Genomic DNA, 23,832 nt, shown 5'->3' with positions numbered 1-23,832 from the left:
GACCTGCTGAATTAGAAGTAAAACATGGCGACACCCCTGTTTCCTACTAGAGTCGCATTAAAAATGTGCCTTACAATCCGGTGTGGCTTATGTAGAAAAATAGATCACAAAATAGACGTTTATTGATAGTACGCCTTATCATCCGGTGTGAAAGATACTGTAATACGTTTTAAAGGTACACAACTTTCACTTTACTGGGAGAAACCTACATACATTCTGCTGTAGTCACCTGTCTTGTCCCATGGACAATTCTAGTCAGATGCTGCCAGTCACAATCTTCATGACCCACTGCACTGCTGGCCACTGTGGGTGGTTATGCCTTTTATGATATACTCCTGGTAAACATGTGACACTGTGGATCAAGGATTGTTAAATGCCAGCATAACTGGCACCAACTATCAGACCTGAATACTTACAATATAACACCTCACAATTTACACAGGTGTGGATGTTCTCAAGCGATCCCCTGATGTTACACTATGTGATCCATTTGCATACTGATTTGATCTGCTTCAAGACCTTTCACATGAATTTTCTGTAATGCATATTACAGATGCAGCTCTTCTGTTCTATGCTTCTGTTTGTAGTGTAAAATAACTACCATAATATGCAAATGAGTTTATTCACAAACTGCAGCAGAGTTGAACATGTGGCTGTTAATTAGGAGCAAAGAACAGCAGAGCAATAGAATATCGAGTGTGAACCAATTTATCCCATTGAACAGTTGTTCACCATGCATTTCTGTAACACGCTGAATCATTTTAATATAGGTTTTCCAGATCCACATACACTTTATGTCCATATGCTTGGCTACTTTAAGTTACACCCACTGCTGACAACATTATCCTGACCTCAATAAAGCTCTTGTTGTTGAATTAAATCAAATCCTGACAGTAATATTCTCTCCAAAATCTAATTTATCTAGTAGAATCTAGTTATTCCAAGAAAAGTAGAATAAACTATTTTTAAAACTTTGGAATTTGAAAGTATCAATGAATGAAAACAATGCATGGTGTCCTAGTACTTTTGTCCATTATAGTGTACCAGACTAGTACACTAGTACTATTACCACAGTAGTTTCGGATTTCCTTTTTTTTCTTAATTTTTTAATCCCATTTTCTCACCAATTTATAAGGCCAATCGCCCAACCCACTCATTGGGACTCCCCCTATCACTAGTGATGCCACAACACCAGGAGGGTAAAGACTAGCACTTGCCTCCCGAGGAAAGCGCAGCGACTCCGTTCCGATACATCAGCTCACAGACGTCTTGTGCTGATCGACATCACCCTTAAGGAATGATAAGGAAAAAGAGCGCCATCTACTCACCCAGAGAGAGCAAGACAAATTGTGCTCTTTCAGGGCTCTGGCAGCTGATGGCAAGCTGCATGAACAAGATTCGAACCAGCAATCTCCCAATCATAGTGGCATCGCCTTAGTCTGCTGGACCACTCGGAGCCCACAACTTCCTCACTTAATATATGGTTTGGTAAAGTAAGATACAGTCTTTATTTTTAAACAATAATGTACTTAATTTAAATGAAAAACACCACTGGGGCTATACTATATTAAAAGTAATACTTCTAAAATTATGTCAAGTTAGGACACAGGTCTTTAATTTCTCTTTTCATATCTCAGCAAAAGTCAGGGGGTCAGGGAAAAGCAATATACTTAAAGCACATTAGCGTGGGATAACTTCTGTCCCGAATTCTAAATTTAACTGAAGTTTTCATAGTGACTAAACAGATAAGATGGGATCTCAGAGTAAGGATGTTCCTGTAATACGACCCCTGCACTCCGTGTAATCCATCTTAACTCCATGTTAATATCCCTCGTCTCAGAGAAATGACTCAGATCTATTAAGAACAAAACTTCACCATTTCTTAATGGCACTTATTATAAGACTATCGAGCTGCTGAATAATCCATCACTACCTAATGGAGACTGACAAAGCAAATGGACGACAATGAGTTTCCAGACTATTACCTCCATCTACTTTACCCTGTCAGAAACACCAGAAACACCTCCCATACTGATCCACTCTGCAGCTGTACATACACTGACTCTGGCCATCCATCACGGGAAGAGACCACCAAAAGACTAGCAGCCACTGACCACATATTCTATTGTGATTCTATAGTAGTGACACCAATATGGTAATGGTGCACTATATGTCTTTTTCAGTTGTTTCTGAGTGATATCAAGTGTTTCCCTTAGGAACAGTAACAGCCTCTTGTCTTCTGCCAAAGACTTGCACTGAATATTGGAAGATTTTTTTTGAAGATTTGATAGCATTCTGCCCTATGATTATTAGTGAGATCAGGTACTGGTAATGGATGATTAGTTACAGATCAAAAATTGCCACTCACACATTTCCCAGAGGCATTTACTGGAGCTCTTCCACTGCTCATAAGGCCATTGCTGCTCCACAGCTCCATACGTCTCAGTCTACTAGATGGTAATGGTCACAGTGGCCATAGACTCCATAGACAACTTTTTTATCTACGCATAACTAAATATCTAGGGTAGTAATGGGAGCACAGGGCAAGTAGTTGAACTAATTAATTGAAATCAGTGTTTGGATTATTTTATATACAGTATGTATTGTGTGTAAGTGCATCAGACACAGTAAGGTTTTTATATGTACATACTGATAACACTGCTAGATTCAGACCAGACGAAGTATTTAGAATATTTAGGCCAATGGGTGACCTATGGTCAGAAACTGACTACAGACTATGATGAGTTACACAAACACTGCATGGAAACAAGGCACACCTACGAGGTTTATTAAGAACGCAGCTGTATGCCCAAAAATAACAGTAAGAGTAAAAAAAATAGCCTTTCTCTAAAATACTTATTATTTTATGGGTATCTTTTTCCTTTTAAAAAATCTAATTTGTTTTTTTGTAATTGATTTTCTATTAAATATTAAATTAATGATATGTAAAAAATATTTAACTTGATTAATTGGTCCATTTATCATGAAATTACGACACAATGTTAAGAACAATTGGCAGATTTATTACAGATTTTCATTATATCAACAACTTCAAAAAAGTTTCAGATGCGCGTATGGAAAATCTTTAATGAATCAAACCTGTATTTTTACCCTGTGTTGAAAAAAATCAAGATGAATGGAATAATAGATCATTAATAGACCAGGTTATTTTTTCTTCTTCCAAATAGTTACTATTTGAACATACAGCTCTGGAAAAAACTAAATCAGTTTCTCTGATTTTGCTATTTATATTTATATGTTTGAGTAAAATAAACATGAACAATGTTGTTTTATTCTATAAACTACGGACAACATTTCTCCCAAATTACAAATAAAAATATTGTCATAAATAGAGCATTTATTTGCAGAAAATTAGAAATGGCTGAAATAACAAAAAAGATGCAGAGCTTTCAGACCTCAAATAATGCAAAGAAAACAACAAGTTCATATTCATAAAGTTTTAAGAGTTTAGAAATCAAAATTTGGTGGAATAACCCTGTTTTTTATCACAGTTTTCATGTTCTCCTCCACCAGTCTTACACACTGCTTTTGGATAACTTTATGCCTGCACTCCTGGTGCAAAAATTCAAGCAGTTCAGCTTGGTTTGATGGCTTGTGATCATCCATCTTCCTCTTGATTATATTTTAGAGGTATTCAATTAGTTAAAATCAAAGAAACTCATCATTTTTAAGTGGTCTCTTTTTTTCCAGAGCTTTATATAAAATCTGGGTCAGTATAAAGGTGATAATAATGGTGAAGTGTAATCACACTTGAAGAAGTCACCACAGTTTATTTGTGGGTCGGTTGAGGTCATCTCGTGCTGAGAAAAGCATCAGTTTGCTTTCTGAAGTTCAGCAGATGCTGTGTGTGTCCAGTGAGGTGAGGGTTATGCATAGAAAACTCCAGCTTCTCCTGGTTCTGGTTGCTAAGCAACCTGTCTCCCACAATCCAATTCTTCCACCTCTATAAATCCACTGTGGGAACGGACGTGTAAACACAAATTAAACTGTCAAATTAACAGCCTGAGTGATTTCAGCTTTTAGCAATATTTAGAGTGTAAGTCAGTCAGGCTCTCAGGGCAGAGTCTGAAACAGGATTAAACAGCAGGAATTGAAGCAGCGGTGCGGGAAGGTTTAATGTACACCAGTCTGGACGGAATTTCATTCCCATGGCAACAACATGCAGGACACTTCTCATCCACAACCACAGAAGATTGATAAGATCTGTTTCTGATCTTTCCTGTGATTCCTGTGAGCTGTAAGTGTGATTACAGCTACACGTTTTCCAGGGTCTGTATCAGAATAACAGAACTTTTGTTTCTGCAGTGTAATTCTTTCAATTTAGTTACTGTGTGACTAAAATTTTATTTAGTCTGAGTGTACACAGTCTTACAAATATAGAAAATGTTCATTTTTACTTTAAAGCACTGCAAATGTTCTTTTTTTGACAATATATATCGCGATATTAAACCGTGCAGGGCCCATGACGTCACCAGCCCTGCCCTCACCCACGCTCTGTCTCGCAACCAGACCGATCAACAGCGCGAGTTAGCGCTGAGCACTCAAATCCCAAGGAACACAGCAAAACAACAGTAATTGGCCCTTTAATTAGGCATTTAAAAGTTTTTTTTAAAAGGTAAATAAGAGCGTTTTACTGGGATTAAAAGCGTGAATTCAGCTGTAACTGGAAATATCTGCGCTGCAAAACTGTGCTGGACGGAGGTGCACAGCTTTGACCTCGTGTTTACTCCTGCCCCCATGCTTCATGCTTCCCCTCCCTCCCTTGCTTCTCAGGTAGCAGCAGCCTGTCACTCACACAGACACAGCGCTCTCTCCCCACATCACTCCTACAGTGATGTCTGCAGCAAAGGGCATCTGTGAGCAGATGTATCGGAACCGAGCCGCTGATCTGTCCACCAAGTGCGCTGTGATGCTACTTGGCAATGCTGCATCAGCAGCAGCTCAAAAAGAAGCGGTGGCTGACTTCACATGTATCAGAGGAAGCATGTGTTAGTCTTCACTCTCCTGGTGTGTTGGGGCATTACTAATGATAGGGGAGTCCTAATGAGTGGGTTGGGTAATTGGGCGTGTAAATGGGAAAAATTAGAAATAAAATAATAAAAATAATAATAAAAAAAAAAATACAAATAACATAAATAGTTTCAAAAATATATTTTTTCTTAGTTTTCCAGAAAAAAAATAAAAAATAAAATAAATAAATATATATATAAATATATACATATATATAATTTACACATTTAACGTGATCATTTAGACATCAGTGTCTTCACAACCTTCATACTGTTTTTAATTCCAAGGGACTGAAGACACCTTTCATATTGTCATGTTTATCTAAGGTAAAGTCTAAGATGCCCATCATGTTGTGGTAAAATATCAAAATAATTAAAAACAATTTTAGAAACAGTATCTTTAAAAGAGAACAAGGTCACTATAGACTATTAAACATGTTTGCAAATCAAAGGGAACCACATTTTCATCAATTTTGTTCACTCTGTTATTATCCACACTGTTGTGCACCCTGTTACCATGACAGAGAGAATTAATGCATGACATAAAAGTGAAAATATAAAGTGATTAATCTGCAAACACATGGATTCTGTGTAGTTTGAAGTCTTACAAATATTATAAATAGTCAAAAACACCCACCAGTGGCTTTATTTTTGCTGCTGAGTTCCTACAGCTAGTCTGAGGATGTTAATGCCTACCTGAGTTTAAAGCCCCACAGGTTGAGTGTGTGTTCACTGATTAAGTGTAAAGTCTTGTTTGGTTTGGAGGAGAGTGATTTGCCTCTGTAATGCTGCCGTATTTCACAATTCAGGTCTGTTTCCACCCTGATAACATGCAGTGCTCACTTCCCGAGGTGCGGAACAGCAAATGCAGAAACTGGAAACTGCTCAGTCACGACTTTTAGAACTCGTCTCAGTGATGGAGTGCTGTCTATACTACTGTCTGTGAGCTACTCCAACTCCACACTGGAGACAGAACTGCTCACTGTAACCAACAGCTGCTGTATATTTTATTAAATACATTTTCCTCATAACTACACTATAAATCAGCTGTGTCTGTGGGTGATCTAATACATTTATGTCAAAAATACATGTAATGTATAATGTGTGTGTGTGTGTGTTTGTGTGTGTGTGTGTGTGTGTGTGTGAGAGTGTGTGTTTGTGGGGCTTACCTGTGTATAGCGAGATGTAGGCTGAATCAATGACTTCATATTTCAGGCCTGGCAGAAAAGGTCGCCACTGTAGTGGAGAGAAGAAAGAAAGAAAGAATCAGTGAGGTAGAGGGTAAAAAAGAAAGAGAGAGATAGACAGGTAGAGAGACAGGTAGAGAAATATATATAGGAAGAAGTACAAAAAGAAGTATAAAAAAGGAAAGGTAAAGAGGTAGAGAGAAACGGAGAGATAAAAACCAGTAACCAAAACAGACAGAGACAGGGTCTGAGAGAGAGTGAGAGAGAGAGAGAGAGAGAGAGAGAGAGAGAGAAATATGAAATATAGAGTAGGGAAAAGAGAGTGAGAGAGAGAACAAAACAAAGAAATCAAGAAGAAGAACTAACAAAAACTAACAAACTAGAGAGAGGGATAAAGAGTGAGGAAGAGAAACATAAGAAGCAAAAGAATGAGTGAGTGACAAAAAAACAAAAGAAAGAAAACCAGAGAGAGGGAGTAAAGACACAAGAAAGAGAGATAGGGAGAGAGAGAACAAAACAAAGGGAGTGGGAGAAAGAGACAAAAAGAGAAAAAGAGTGGGAATGTTTGTAAGAGTGAGGAAGAGGAAGAGTAAGCAAAAGAGAGAAAGAGAGAAGGGGAGAGAAATGTAGAGAAGGGGTGAGAAAAGAAAGTAGAGAATAAAAAAAATAAAAACAGGAAGAGGGTTGAGGGGGACAGGAAAAAGAAAGAGAGTGGGAGAGAAAGAAGGTTAAGGAAGTTTGAGAGATAGAGAGAGAAAAAAGACAGAGAGTGAGAAAGAGAGGGGATAGGGAAAATTTAAGAGATATAAAAAGAGAAAGAGAGAGTGAGAGAGACAGACGGGGAGGAAGGAGAGACTCAGCAAAGAGAGATAGAGAGAGAGAGAGAGAGAGAACTAAAACAAAGAGAGTGGGAGAAAGAGACAAAAAGAGAAAAGATAAGGGAAAGTTTGTGAGAGAGAGAGAGGAAGAGGAACAGAGTAAGAGATGGAGATAGTGTGAGAAAGAGAGAGGGAGAGAACGGGAGAGAAATGTAGGGAGAAGGGGTGAGAAAGTGAAAGAGAGAATAAAATAAATAAATAAATAAAGACAGTGGAAGAGGGCTGAGAGAGACAAGAAAAAGGGATAGAGTAAGAGAGAACGATGGATAAGGAAGTTTGAGAGATAGAGAGAGAGAAAAATGAAAGAGTGAGGGTGAGGGGGATAGGGGAAATTTGAGAGATAAAAAGAGACAAGGGTAGGGAAAGTTTTAGAGGTAAAAAGTGTGTGATAGATACAGAGAGAGAGAGAGAGAAAGGGAGAGAAATGTAGGGAGAAGGGGTGAGAAAGTGAAAGAGAAAATAAATGAAATAAAGGCAGAGGAAGAGGGCTGAGAGAGACGAGAAAAAGAGGGATAGAGTAAGAGAGAACGATGGATAAGGAAGTTTGAGAGATAGAAAGAGAGAAAAACGGAAGAGAGAAGGAGAGGGGGATAGGGGAAATTTGAGAGATAAAAAGAGACAAGGGTAGGGAAAGTTTTAGAGGTAAAAAGTGTGTGATAGATACAGAGAGACTTTTTTGACTTTTAACGACACTTTATTATAACCAAATTGCGTTATAAAAACTTAAAAGTCAGTTTTAGGCCATCTCGGCCAATAAAATAATCATTTTAAAAACAGAGGATCATAACAACATATGGGTAAGTAAATAAATAAATAAATACATAAATAAATAACCGTAAATCATTCCTTGCAGTTTAAAACTGAGGTGCAAAGCAGAGCTCATCATCTAAAACTGAGCACACAGCCTCACCACAACACCACACTGCCGTAAAAGTTCTAGGATCCGACATACATTTGTAATAATTAAAATCAATTAAAACCCTGGATCTGACAAGTCTAGAGAGGATTGTTACAGCGTCGGTGTCAGCTGCCTGAGCCACTTTGTTCCTGCGACTAATGTAGACCGCCAACTTAGCCTGACCAAGAATAAAATTGATCAGCTGACACCTGAACCTCTCTCTCCGCACATATTTAAAACCCAGGATAAAAATCTGAGGGGTAAAAACCACATTAAGAGCGGTAAAAACAGAGTGTAAAACCTTAAAAAGGGGACGTAGCCTAAAACAGTGCATAAAAGCGTGAAACACCGTTTCCCTCTGAGAACAGAAGGGACAACCTTGAGTGACATCAGGATTTAAAATGGAAATAAAAGAATTCACAGATACAATACCGTGTAAAATCCTCCACTGCAGGTCAGCCACTCTCTTAGTTAACGGTGGTTTATACAGCGCTCTCCATTCTGGGTGAACCTCATCACTGAGACCCAGAGCATCACGCCACGGTGTGTCTGCTCTGGTCTCCAGTCTTTTCCTGTTAAAAACTTTCACACATGTTTTGTACAGTCTTTTACCAGACACCGAGCTGAGGTCCATGTCCGGCTCCTCTGTGTTGTCCAGGAGCGGTCCCTGACAGCCCTGATAATCCGGGGCGATGATGACCCTGGGAAAGGGGTCATCTCCATCAGGGCTGAGTACTCCTGCGCCATAGTCCGTCAGCAGAACCCACTCCTCGGAGGACAACGCAGACCTCCAGCGCTGCAAGATCTGGGCCACGACTCTAAGGGACCTCACCCCCAGACGCACCGCCAGGTTCTCCACTCCGTCCATTCCAGGCCCTGCAACCTCCACCAGCTGACGAAGTGTTATGACGTTCATGGAGACCAGCTTCCTGACCAGTGCGGGGGAGGTCCGGCTCGTCACATCCAGTCGTGACCCATAGATCAGAGGCTCCTCCAGGAGCCAGTACAAAGAGGTTTCACCCAGTCTGGACGTGTTAAAAAAGTTCCAAATTCTAAAAAGTCCACGGTAAAACAAAGGTAATCCAGTAAAATCCAGTGCTTTAGTGTCCAATAAAAACAGAGTTCTGTCCAATCCCATTCCGCCCACCATTTGTAAAATCCTGCATGCCACTGCTCTCCATACCAAGTCCTGTGGGCCGGTGAGCAGTCTCTGTATAAACTGGAGGCGAAAGGCAGCAGTCCTGCTGGCTAGGTGGACCAGCCCTTGTCCTCCTTCCTCCTTGGGCAGGAAGAGAACTGTCTGTGGTAACCAGTGCAGTCGGTCCCAGAAGAAGTCCACCAGTAAAGCCTGAATGCCAGCAAGTAGGTTCGGTGGGGGATCCACACACGCCAGCTTATGCCATAAAAACGAAGCAGCAAGGTTATTTACAATTAAAACCCGACCCCGATAAGACAGCTGAGGGAATATCCAGTTCCATCTATTGAGACGACCCTTCACCTTCTCAATAGTTCCCTCCCAGTTTTGCTTTTCATAATCGCTGTCTCCCAAGTACACTCCTAGATATTTAAAACCACCCGTCCTCCATGTCAACCCAGGCAGTGCGGGTCCCCCACCAGGCCATTCGCCCACTAAAACAGCAGTGCTTTTTGTCCAGTTCACTTTAGCAGATGATAAAATCCTAAAATCATTTAAAACATCTACTAAAACATCAATGTCATTCTGTGAGGTTATCAGGACAGTCAGATCATCCGCATAAGCAGAAAGGCGTAAAGGTGTGCTACAGTTCGGGATGATAAATCCGGAGAGCCTCTGCCGCAGCTGGCAGAGCAGAGGCTCGATAGACAGGCTGTATAACATTCCCGAAAGAGCACACCCCTGCCTGATACCTCTATGAACATTAAAAGGAGCGCACAAACCACCGTTAACTTTCAGTACACTTTCTATGTCCTTGTACAGAACCTTGATCATGGCTATAAAACCAGGGTTGAACCCAAAGTTCTCCAGAACTTTCCACAAATACTCGTGTTCAACCCGGTCAAAAGCCTTTTCCTGGTCCAAAAATACGAGACCAGTCTTTAAACCCAATAGTCTGGAGACGGCCAAAACATCCCGAATCAAATGAACATTGTCAAAAATAGACCTGCCAGGCACACAGTACGTCTGGTCAAGGTGAACCACCTGCTCCATCACCTTCCCCAGTCTCGAGGCTAATGCTTTTGAGAGTATCTTGCAGTCTGTGCACAGTAATGACACAGGGCGCCAGTTCTTCAGCCACGTAAGATCCCCTTTTTTTGGCAGTAGGGTCAGGACAGCTCTCCTGCAGCTCAGCGGGAGCTTCCCATCCAGCACACTGGCCTGAAGCACCTCCAGCACATCCTGACCCAACACTGACCAAAACGCCTTATAGAACTCCACCGGGAGGCCATCAATGCCCGGAGCCCGGCCGTTCTCCATGCCCTGTAGGGCTTCATAAAGCTCCCCCATGGTGAGCTCAGCGTCCAGTGCCCTGGCGGACTGTGGCGTGATTTGTGTCTGCAGGGGGAAGAACCTCTCCTCTACACCCTGTGCATTGTCCTGCTCACTCTCATACAGCTTTGAGAAAAAGCCGACTGTCTGCTGCCGAATTTCAGAAGGCTCAGATACGAGATCCCCTGATTCAGTTCGCACAGCATGCATAAACCTTTTCTGTCCATTTTTACGCTCGAGACCAAAGAAGAACTTTGAAGGAGCATCCATTTCCGTTACATTACGAAAACGAGAACGGACCAGCGCCCCCTGTGCTGTAATGCCTAGCAGATCAGCTAACGCAGCCTTTTTTCTTTTAAGAGCTGTAATCCGCTCTTGATTTCCTGTGGGTTCTGTAAAAACTTGAAGCTCCACAATCTCAATCTCCAGAGCTTTCAGAGATCTGGAAATGTCTCTAGTGACATTGACAGTGTACTGCTGACAAAACACTTTAATGTGTACTTTTGCTACGTCCCACCAACTCTGTAATGAATTAAAAGATGTTTTCCGTGACTTTAAAACATCCCATAAAAAAGTAAAAGACTCTTTAAAATTAGCATCATCTAAAAGTGAGGTATTAAAATGCCAGTACGCACTCTGAGGTTTAATATTACTTTTTCTAAAAGTACACTGAACCATACAGTGATCAGTAAAACCAACAGGAGTAATAAAACAGTGCGTAAAAACAGATAAATGATGCTTAAAACCATAAAATCGATCAAGCCTGGCCAGGGAGAGAGCATTATCTCTAGAATGTGAATATGTATATTGCTTTTGTACACCATGTAAATTCCTCCATATGTCACAAAGATCATGCATCTCTATGAGCTCACACAGCCGCCTGCGGGATGCAGTGTGTGGCTCCAAGTGGTTCCTGTCCAGGCTATCAGCTGTACAGTTAAAATCCCCACCCAAAACTAAAAAATCTGTAAAATCACAGTCAGAGAGTACAGAGCTGAGCCTGTCTAAAAACAACATCCTCTCCACTCCTAGAGTGGGAGCGTACACACAAATAAAAACAAAGGTCTCGTTCTCAAAACAGGCTTTTACTTTTAGCAGCCTCCCAGGTAAAATCTCATCTACTGTGTAAGAGTAGGGGATAAAACTGGACACAAATAAAACACCAACTCCACTGCTGACAGAGGAATAATTACTTAAAATGGCCAGGCCGTCCCACTCTTTAGCCCATTCTATATTAACTTCATCATCACTGTGCGTCTCTTGGATAAAAAAGACATCAGCACGCTTCTGTTTGGCCAACTCATAAAACATTGCTCTTTTTACAGGGTCTCGTGCACCATTCAGGTTTAAAGAAGCAATCTTAATGTCACCCATTAAAATAATAAAAAGAGATAAAACAGTGATGGCAAGGGCCAACCCGAAACAGGGACTAAAAAACTGTAAAAACATCATCATTACAAGCTTTGCAGGCTGGTCAGTATCTTGTTTAATCTGTACACTTCTGTGGAGGTAAAAGCCTTTTCTCTTTTTAAAAGTTTAACGTCATGGATGAGCTGGTCTGTGTCTGTAAAATGATCCTCCACCCGCACACCTCTCTGCCCTTTAGACTCTTTTAAAAACTTCTTAATTTGTACAGCAGTATACACAACAGGGATTCTCTCATCCTGAGAGCACACAGACCACCCAGAGTCAGAAACAGAGCCATCATTATCACCTTCATCATCACCCTCACTCCCCTTCACCTCCTCATCTGTACCACTGACCTCAGTCTTTGCCTGCTTTTTCCCTTTTTCCTTTCCTGACATTTTCCTCTTAGTTGGCACTTTAAAAACAGGTTCATCCACCATCTCCACATCATTTAAAACCACAGCTGCAGCAGAGGCAGGTTTAACGCAGTCACTTACCTCTGCTGTCTGCCCCTCAGTGCCCCCCGCCGCGCTGCACGCCTCCTCCACGGGCGGCTCCTCCACAGCTGGAGGAGGTGATGAAGGTGCCTCCGCGGCGCGTGCAGCTCCCCCGGTCTCCTCCGTTTCAGCCTCGGACCCGCTCACCTCATCCTGTACCGACCCCGGGGCAGTCGGCGCATCTCCCTCGCCCGAGCCCGCAGCCGCCGCAGGGGGAACGGCCACCGCGGGCTCCGCAGCAGCGGGACCCGGCCGCTCGCGCTCAGCACCCGCGGGAACATCTGAGCTTGCGTTAGCCTTCTCCGGGCAGGCTCGCACCAGATGACCCGCTTGTCCGCACCAAAAACACTTGATGTCCGTATCAGTGGACACGTAAACAGTGTAATCGAACTCATCCACCTTTAGCTTGAGAATCAGATCCAGATCCTCCCCATCCTTCAAAGTCATTAAAACCATCCTTCTGAAAGACACCAGGTGCTTTAAAAGAGGTGATTTGAGTCCGAGACTAAGTCTTTTCACGGATGAGACCACCTTGCCATAGCGGGAAAGCTCACGGACGAGTAGCTCGTCTTTAATGAACGGGGGGACGTTAGACAGTATCACCTTCCTCGCGGGGGTACTGAGGGGCAACACCGGGAAGAGCTGACCGTTAATAATTACTCCCTTACTGATCAGGTCGTTCGCTCTTTCCACGGTGTTTAAAAACATGACCATGGAGTTGTTCATGCGGGACGCTGACAGCACGTTTTCATGTCCCACACTTTCTCCAACAGCCAGACAGCAGCTCTCTATACTCGCCTTACAGGCGAACTTTACTCCATTCTGCCTGGAGAGCTGCTCAAACGGCGAACTCCTTGGAGCCGCAGAGCTCCTCCGAGCAGCCGCAGACCAGGCCATACCACGCTCACGCCACACACACACACACTCACACACACACACACCCGCGCTCAGCAGCGCGCACACACACCACACCGTTACACCACACACACACGCAGATAAACTCACTCACACACTCAAACAATCCACTCAATCAAAACGAAAACGAAACTTAACAACAACAAAAAGTTCGGCAAAACGCCAAGCGCTCTCACACACACCCTCCGCTTCCTCCAGCACTCACGCTCACGCATGCGCAGAGAGAGAGAGAGAGAGAGAGAGAGAAATATGAAATATAGAGTAGGGAAAAGAGAGTGAGAGAGAGAACAAAACAAAGAAATCAAGAAGAAGAACTAACAAAAACTAACAAACTAGAGAGAGGGATAAAGAGTGAGGAAGAGAAACATAAGAAGCAAAAGAATGAGTGAGTGACAAAAAAACAAAAGAAAGAAAACCAGAGAGAGGGAGTAAAGACACAAGAAAGAGAGATAGGGAGAGAGAGAACAAAACAAAGGGAGTGGGAGAAAGAGACAAAAAGAGAAAAAGAGTGGGAATGTTTGTAAGAGTGAGGAAGAGGAAGAGTAAGCAAAAGAGAGAAAGAGAGAAGGGGAGAGAAATGTAGAGAAGGGGTGAGAAAAGAAAGTAGAGAATAAAAAAAATAAAAACAGGAAGAGGGTTGAGGGGGACAGGAAAAAGAAAGAGAGTGGGAGAGAAAGAAGGTTAAGGAAGTTTGAGAGATAGAGAGAGAAAAAAGACAGAGAGTGAGAAAGAGAGGGGATAGGGAAAATTTAAGAGATATAAAAAGAGAAAGAGAGAGTGAGAGAGACAGACGGGGAGGAAGGAGAGACTCAGCAAAGAGAGATAGAGAGAGAGAGAGAGAGAGAACTAAAACAAAGAGAGTGGGAGAAAGAGACAAAAAGAGAAAAGATAAGGGAAAGTTTGTGAGAGAGAGAGAGGAAGAGGAACAGAGTAAGAGATGGAGATAGTGTGAGAAAGAGAGAGGGAGAGAACGGGAGAGAAATGTAGGGAGAAGGGGTGAGAAAGTGAAAGAGAGAATAAAATAAATAAATAAATAAAGACAGTGGAAGAGGGCTGAGAGAGACAAGAAAAAGGGATAGAGTAAGAGAGAACGATGGATAAGGAAGTTTGAGAGATAGAGAGAGAGAAAAATGAAAGAGTGAGGGTGAGGGGGATAGGGGAAATTTGAGAGATAAAAAGAGACAAGGGTAGGGAAAGTTTTAGAGGTAAAAAGTGTGTGATAGATACAGAGAGAGAGAGAGAGAGAGGGAGAGAAATGTAGGGAGAAGGGGTGAGAAAGTGAAAGAGAAAATAAATGAAATAAAGGCAGAGGAAGAGGGCTGAGAGAGACGAGAAAAAGAGGGATAGAGTAAGAGAGAACGATGGATAAGGAAGTTGGAGAGATAGAAAGAGAGAAAAACGGAAGAGAGAAGGAGAGGGGGATAGGGGAAATTTGAGAGATAAAAAGAGACAAGGGTAGGGAAAGTTTTAGAGGTAAAAAGTGTGTGATAGATACAGAGAGAGAGAGAGAAAGAGAGAGAGAGAGAAGGACAGGAAAAGTTTGAGAGAGTTTGAAGAAAAAACGAGAAAGAGAGTGTAAAAAAAAAGTACTGTATGTAAGAAGTGGGAGAGAGGGGGTGAGAGAAATAGAGTAAAAGAGAGAGGGATGAGGGAGAGAGAAGAAAGAGAAAGAACTTTTCCTCCTCAGATGAAAGGATGGCTCTGCGCTGTGCTGTATCGATTGGGGGGAGGGATCAATGCATGATGCCTGGCAGAAGGAGGGCGAGAGAGAAGAGGAAGAGGACACTGCACTGACCTTCTGTACCTCACACTAACAGCATGCAAGGTCACCCTCACACACACACACACCACATAGTGAGATACTGACTGCACAACCACCAGACCACCCTTCCCAACACACACACATGGTCCTGTAGCAACACACACACACTCACCCCAGCAACAGACAGGCTACAAGTCTTTTAAAGACATTCAGCAATTACCACGTCACTTCTCGTTATCCTCCTGCTAATGAGCGGAGACAGGGCATTTTCCACCGTGAGAATGGAGACCGCAAACACACACACACACACACACACACACACACACACACACACACACACACACACACACACACACACACACACACACACACACACACACACACACACACACACAAAGGCATAGGCAGAGGCTTAAACATCATGCACACGGTAAGTCATAACCTCTCCTCCCTGCAGTAAGAGTTTAGACGCAGCTGATTGTCTGCGGGAGGCTGAAGGTGGAGCAGGACAGAGACAGAGCTGCTGTGTTCGTCGTGTTCTGAGATGCTACTGTACACACAGGACACTTCAACCCACACCATCCACCCAATCCATCACTGCTCCCCCGCTACTGTGAGACAACACACACTGCCAACCAATTCATCCGAACCCACAACCAACTGAGCGCTACTCTCTCAGCTCCACTGTTATTACGTTCCACTCACTTTTAGGCATAAAAAAGTAAATTATTAACATTAAATTATTATATTCCATTATACACAATATAGCAGAGGGATGCTATGGTCAGACACTTGGATTACTTTCTTTTAGCCAGCATATACAGCTCTGGACCACTTCAGTTTCTGAATCAGTTTCTCTGATTTTGCTATTTATAGGTGTATGTTTGAGTAAAATGAACATTGTTGTTTTATTCTATAAACTACAAACAACATTTGAAAACTGTCTGAAATAACAAAAAAAGATGCAGAGCTTTCAGACCTTAAATAATGCAAAGAAAACAAGTTCATATTCATAAAGTTTTAAGAGTTCAGAAATCAATATCTGGTGGAATAACCCTGGTTTTTAATCACAGTTTTCATACATCTTGGCATGTTCTCCTCCACCAGTCTTACACACTGCTTTTGGATAACTTTATGCACCTGGTGCAAAGAAATTCAAGCAGTTCAGCTTGGTTTGATGGCTTGTAATCCATCCATCCATCCATCCATCCATCCATCCATCCATCCATCCATCCATCCATCCATCCATCCATCACATTATTAATCTGCCTAAGAGTCAACTTTTATGTGTGAGAAATGTCACTTTCTGCATTTATCTGCAGGTAAACCAACATTTTAAACAAACACAAACAGCTGCTTAGTTCTGTCTGTCAGAAAAAAAACAGTAAGATAGCTTGCATATTAAATTTGTAAACTGCTAAATGCAATTTGTGTCAATAAAAGAAAATAGAAATTTGTAAAACTCTTTGTAGCATTTTTAAGATGTTTGGAAGATGAGTTTAAGATATTGTTTTGACAAATTAAGGCTTTTTTTAGGTAAAAGAAATAATACTTTTTAAGGATCTGCAGTTACCCTGTTATTTAGTCTAGTTCTTATGATTAAAAAAAACAAAACACAGTTAAAATGTTAAATTTGACTAAAATGCACAGCCCCACTCATTTTATATTTTACCAAAATGCTCACCTGAATGGCCACGCAAAGCTGGGCAAATCTAGTTCCACAGGCACATAAGTAGTTTTAAAATGCTAATTTCTACCTCGCCAGAGCTTAAATCCTCATGGGCTGATTTTGCAAACACTGATTAAGTGTGGAAATGTGTTCTGTTGCTCCCAGGAGTCACACTGAAGCATATGACAAAGTGAATCTGTTGCCACACTGATAAGATTTTTCAAACGCTGCATTTCAGACACAAAAGCAGACTCTGTGGCTGAAGTAGCGTGGCCTCAGGATTACAGCCACCGAAGAAAAAACTGCTGTGTATGTGATAAAATATATACAGCTCTGGAAAGAAATTAAGAGACCACTTCAGTTTCTTGGCATGTTTTCCTCCACCAGTCTTACACGCTGCTTTTGGATAAATTTATGCCACTCCTGGTGCAAAAAATCAGGCAGTTCAGCTTGGTTTGATGGCTTGTGATCATCCATCTTCCTCTTGATTATATTCTAGAGGTTTTAAGTTTGGTAAAATCAAATAAACAGTGTGTACAAAGAATTTTACATGCTTGGTTTGATTTAGCTGCCAAAAATGTTCAAGTTGCAAAACTGTCATTAGATTAGAACTAAAATTCTACAGGAATCAAGCTGGAAACAGATCAACATATTTAAACTAAACTATGCAGGTCAGGGAATATTGCAGGACCAGAGCTTGGAGCCACCAGAACAGAGCATCTCTCCAGAATCTTCCTTTCCCTCCCAAAACTACTATCTATATTTTGCTTGCAAGGACAGAATAGGACAAATATGAAAGGTGGTGATAAATGTGCTGTTGTGTCCTAGCAGTCACCCAAAGGCTCTCTCTCCGGACTACCAAACGACTGAAGTACCAGAAACAAATGGCTGTGCTTCATTTCACACAACAATAATAGTGCAGCTAGCATCAGCCTGTATGCTGCTGCTCTTTGGTCAGCACATTTTCTGCAGGACTGTATTGAAACCTGAGCTCAGTACAAAGAGTACTGGGCTTTCCATAAACTGCTCTGAGACAAAGTGTAAACTACTATATTTAACATAAAGCTTTAGCCTGCTTCATGTAAAAAACTAGTAACAGCAACCTGTTAACAACATATTCAATTTGAGAGAAAGGTGAGGTAAATGATACAAAATGACTTTCTGAGAACAGATTGTTATTATGTTGTCATTATGTGGACAACACCCTTGTAAAAAAAAGTTGTATATTTTAATATATTAAAAGTGTACTTGTACTATTTTCAGAACAATTATAGTATACCTTTTCTCCTTTTATTTACATTTTTATCTGCTCATTCTGTATTACAGTATACTTTGAAAAAGTATATTTCATTTGGCTGTGCTAATTTTGTACTGGTGATGTACTAAATATTTGCTTAGTATTATTTTAAAAAAACTGTGTAAATGTTTTAATACGGGCCTGTATCCCTATTTCTTCACTTCAAAAACTGTACTTCAGTGAAATTTGCTAGCAAAACATTTTTTAGCAAATTTTTTGTTGCTTATAAAAATTAAAACTGTGCTGATAAACATTTTAAAATGTAAATGAATTAAAATTAAAAATGTACTTTAAAAAATTACATTAAATGTTAAATTACACTTTAATATGCTTGTTTTTTATGTTCAGTTGGACAGCTCAAACAAATTTTAATTTTGTATTAAATTGTATGAAATAGTGGCGAAAATAGCATATGACTAGTATACTCAGTAAACTTGTAGTGCAAATTTAAATCATTTTAATTACAAACAAGTAGTAATCAAGTACAAATTAGTAGTTTCAAAATAACTTAACTTAAGTACGGACCTAATTCAGCATTATTTTTTAATTATCCTTTTTTTTTTTTAACTATGCATTTTATGACACTATTCATAACTCCTTCCATTAAAGCCTGGGTCCAGATTAGCACTTATAAACTACTATACTAATTCTATAGAGTACTAGCAGATATTAGCATTGATACAGTATTGCAAAAGCAAAATATCATGTAGATCACACACACACACACACACACACACACACACACATATATTGATATATAAATATTTTCTTACATTTTTAATAATAACTACAGTATTTAAAAAGCTATATGGTATCATTGTTCATTATTTTACGATTATTATAGGGATAAAAAAGCAGTATTTTTGGTTTGAAAAAAGCTTAAAACTGAGTTTTTGAATGGAAGTTTGTGTAAAACGTCTCTCTGGAAAATAAAGACATAAGAAAGCTAATCATTATTTTAATTATGGATTAATATGCTGATTTCTCAATTAACTGACTGAATTTTCAAAATTCTTTGTATGGTTACAACACTTATCAAACAACAGGATAGTTAATAGAATATTACTGCAATCTAAGATTAGAAAGAACATATATTATCTAGCTTAAAGTACACACAGATTTAATACAGCAGAAATGATGAATTAAACCATAAAGGAAAAGGGTTCTCTCTTCATCTTTCTCTCTCTATGTATTTCTCTCTCTCTCTCTCTCTCTCCGTCTCTCTCTCAGCAGTGCCTTTCTTTCTTCTTGCTTCCATCTTTATGTGAAACAAGTCCCTGCACATTAGTGGAATGTATTGATGAAAGCCATTAGCACTTAAAAGCTTTTCCTCGGTGATAAATGGCGGTGTCTCCGTCAATGGAGAAAGCCATAATCAGAGCAGCTTTTACAAGATAAAAATACAAAAAAAGTCACCGAACAGCAGAAAAATAACGACAGGGCCGTGTGTCTTGGCTGCATTAGCGCTAATCGTGGCTGCGGTCTCTGTACAGAGTCTCAGGACTGATCTGACAGTTGTTGTGGGAGAATTACACAGAGACGATTCACCGGCCGGAACCCTTTCTTGGCAGAGGCCAAAAATCAATACCAGGAGGAAAATAATAAAATGTAGCAACAGAGAAACAAAATGACACAGGCAGCCGGCAGTATTTAATCATGTTTGCGTGTGCCGTGGAGGGTTTGTGACAGTGCTACTCTTTTCAGACAGGCCACGGCCTCTCTCTTAAACTGCTCTCTGAGGGGAAAGCTAAGACACTGCGCCGCTCAGACAGCAGATTGTTCTGCTCTCAGCAGTCTGTGTAGAATCAAGTGCTTTGTGTCCTCTGTAAGTCACCTTGTCACTGTTGGTTAGAAACTTCTATAAGCGAAAGGGAATTAACGTCACTTAAAATTTTGAGTTTAATAATGCGCTGAAGATATACGTGTTGAAGCTGGAGGCTTCTCCGCCAAATATTTATGCAAATGAATTCTGAACAGATGCTAAGCATTTCATGATAAGCGCTTTTTTTTTTGAGGAGTGAGGCTTTAAAGTCATAAATTATGAAAAATAAATGTAAAGTACAGAATGTTCAGACGGCGTGTTAAGCTTCCCAATTAACCTACAGTATCTTTGCTCTGTCCACAAATATATTCTTTAATAACTGTTGGACAAACTTTACAGAAAATTGGCCAAATTCCCATTCAGTCTAATGAGAAACTGTAGCGCTCCTCATTTATGCCTGCATAACTTTCCGTTTCAAGTTTAAAGTTCTACACTTCTGAGCGGGACTGTGTAGACTGCTGTAGCAAACAGAAACCTGACAGATATCTGTTTGCTTTGTTTATTCTCTATACTGCAATTGCCATATTTTTTTCACAGTTGGACAACATTTCCACCATTTTACAACAATCAGAAAAGAGAAATTGTTCTCCAGTTCATCATCTCTTGAGTTTTGATCATTGTTCGCTTTGCAAAGTATTGCCAACTTGCATAACGAGCATTATTTCCTTTTAATTTGCAACCAGGTTTTGTTACCTGGTTGTGTTTGATATCTGATTTTGGACCTTGGCATGCTCTATGGTTTTTCCTGGGATTTTGACAATGTGTGGTACTACAGATATCCGTTTATGTACATCCTAAAAAATTGTTGTCAACTGCCTTGTCATATTAAATCTAAAGCATAGTTTTACATCCATTGTTTTGCATTCGGCAAACAGCAAATAAAGGTTGGAGCCAACAATGAACACATCTACTAATGTGTTAAAGTAAGCCTACACCCTATACTCTTCACTCCTGGTCACTTCATGAGACTTGTGTCTGGATTGTAACCTGATAAGATCACAGTGTCTGAATGCTGTACATGGCTGTGTGGGATGAATATGCTCATTGTGCTAATGAAAGTTCATAAAACACTACTTCAAATATGACCTAATAATAAAAGACCTCAAATGAGCAGACCAGCTGAACCTATGGTCACGTGTTCATAACAGAACCCAACAGCGCAGAACAAACACAGGGGAATAAGTGCTCAACTTAAAACACTTGTGGAGGATAACAAGGGAGCAAAGTTACACAGAAAGCACAGAGGAACACTGACCAGATCAAATCACAAAACACTTAATGGCCAAGATATATTACAGTATCATCTATCATCAACTGCTGCTGATTTCCTTGGTCTACCTATTCAACATAAACTACCTAGTACACCAGTGATGATGTTCTTCTTTAGGACATTCTAAATGCTCATACTGCCTCTTACTATTCCACTGTACAATATTACAGTCAGTGTAGCATAATCATGATTTTGAAGCTGATATAGGAAAATAATACATCAGTTTGCTTTCCTACATAATGTCAGAATGTAAAAAATAGAAAAGAAAAATTAATAAAGTTAATGGACACCAAGGGAAAAGCAGGGTAGATGCATATCTTGTAAACAATCTTTACTTTGATTTTTGTTCTAAAAAAAAAACCGAATTAATGAAAAGACTATCTGGCTTTATCTTGTACTCCCCAGCTGGTACAGATGTGCGGGGGTTTCCGAGAGTTTATTAAGAAGGAATGAGGAGTGAGATTATCTTTCCAGTAGGTATAAAATTACTTGCTATGATAGGTTCACTGCAAACAGATGCTAACTATTTCAAACACACATTTTTTTTTTCTTCTTTTTCTTTTTTTGCAGAGCTGGCTTGAACGTGATCAAATTTGAAGACAATACTGAACGTTCAGTCTGTGTAATAAGCTTCCAGATTCCACAGATGGCTGACTGTCTCTTTTTCTACACTTCTACACTTCTACACTTCCACACGTCCACTCAGTCTGTCAGGAAAAACCTCCACTGAAGTTGCTGGAGAAAACCCGAAAGTGTGGTATTGCTTTCCAGCTTCCTCGTCACACATATCGGTTAGTTCTCCTGGCACCCAGTTCACTCGCACACTCTCCAGGCTGAATATGTTTTTTTTTCTTCGCCTCTTGACTTCAGGCCCTTCCGCCAATCAAAGCCCAGCGAACAGCGGCGTGTTGCCATGGGAGACCTGCTGCAGGACGCTCTTCAGCAAGGAGAGACGGAACAAAAGACAAAGGCGCGCATCTGTCTTCACAAGCGTGACATCATAGCAAAGAGGAGAGCTGGCTCCTGAGGAGACAGAAGAGCTGGAGGGGAATTATGGGATGTAGCTAGGGTTTTTTTTTTTTTTTTTAATTCATGCTTTGAATTTGCTAGAACAAATGAGTGACAGCGGCTGTGTCTTCTACCCGCATCTTCTTCTTGGGTACGTGATTTGAGGATGAATTTGGAATGCTTGTCCTCAATGGGGACGTACAATATATATAGTATGTATCATATACATGCAGATTTCTATGATACAATGATTTGGAGATCACTGAGTGTGTGCATATCTGCGTGAAATCTGAATTATTCCAACGCACTGATGCACAATCTCTCTCTCTCTCTCTCTCTCTCTCTCTCTCACTCTTTCTCTCGCGCGCTCACCATCTCCGTCTCTCTCACTCTCTCAGCCGATGTGCTGTGGACCGTGTCCTTGCTGTGGGGCTTATTGGGCTGAGCCGCGGTTGTTATTTTTGGCTCCTAATGTGATAAAATTCATTTTTCCTCACCACGCTGATGATTTCCGCCAGTGCTAAAGACAAAGCCCTCCCCGCTGCAAGTGCTCGTCGTGTCCGAAACGCGTTCCCCGCCCCGCCTCGAGCACTAGGCCCATCCACCAGAGCTGACTAACAAGTAAACAGATGGATGAATAAATGAGTAAACAGAGAGTAGAACATCTTCTAAGCGAAACAAATACGATGACAACACTTACACACACATACACACATTTAAGAAATTGCTCATAGCTAATGTCAGGGTTAGCAGGAGGTGTTGGTTAATGTGTGTGTGTGTGTGTGGAGTGAAAGAGTGTGACGGTACGCTGGCAGTGATATGAAGCAAAGGGCTAATTGGGAGGACTCCAGAGAGCTCATCAGGTTGGGCCAATAAAACAGTTCATTAATAGCCAATGTTCTCACCCACAGTCAGCTAAGCCACAATAACAACGTCAGGAGTAATGATCCTGTTCTCATCCTTCCTCTATTTTACCTCCCCTGCAGCTTCTCACACACACACACACACACACACACACACACACACACATATATATATATATATTTAACTCCACATTGTGTGAGACGTCTGCTCTGTCTTCCATGTGTGAGACAGGGAGTGTCTGTGAATGAATAGCTACTGTTTCCATCTTTCATTATAAAGGTTCATTAAAGTCATCAGCTAAATATGACTAATTCTTTTAACACCTGCATCAATCCCACATTTATTATGGGTGGAGCGAACCTATCCACCTTTTTTTACACCTTCATACCTTCTCATAATATTTAATATTATCCAGTATATGGAATTTAAATAGGGCAAGCAGTAGAATAAGTTATATAAGTAGGAAATATTATCCTGTGTTTAATACAATCTAATCTCACATTCACTTTATAGTCAATAAATAAATAAATAAATCATTTAATACATTTAAGCCATCACTCTGGTCTAGTCAGGTTTGACTCAAGCGCAAATCATAAGACAAAGGTGGTTAGCATTAGCTTAGTTAGCTGGTGACACTCAGGTTACAACAGAACATCGTCATGTTTGGCTGACTGAAATTAAAATACAGTTGTGGACAAGAATATCTTAGATTGGGTGACTTCTGTGTGATAGTTTTTTCCTGTAATTCTGTGTATTGGTTTTGTAACCCACTCACAAGGCTAGTCATTTCTGAGCTAGCTTAGCTACTGACCACTCAGTCACTTCAGCTAGGCCAGAGAATTCTCCAAAGAGTAGGACATG

At 40.6% G+C, this 23,832-nt stretch overlaps 1 protein-coding gene across 1 annotated transcript in view; it reads right to left on the bottom strand.

Annotated features, from left to right (window-relative positions):
* The window catches only part of b4galnt4a (beta-1,4-N-acetyl-galactosaminyl transferase 4a), a 289,838-nt gene that overhangs the window by 48,554 nt on the left and 217,452 nt on the right, over nt 1-23,832 (bottom strand). The window contains exon 9 of the mRNA XM_022672115.2: nt 6,200-6,266. Within this exon, the coding sequence (XP_022527836.2) occupies nt 6,200-6,266 (67 nt within the window). The remainder of the gene's footprint in view (nt 1-6,199; nt 6,267-23,832) is intronic.

This window comes from Astyanax mexicanus, chromosome 2 (genome assembly GCF_023375975.1).
Source record: "Astyanax mexicanus isolate ESR-SI-001 chromosome 2, AstMex3_surface, whole genome shotgun sequence".
In the NCBI taxonomy this organism is placed as follows: domain Eukaryota; kingdom Metazoa; phylum Chordata; class Actinopteri; order Characiformes; family Acestrorhamphidae; genus Astyanax; species Astyanax mexicanus.
This window is presented reverse-complemented; position numbering and strand designations above follow the sequence as displayed.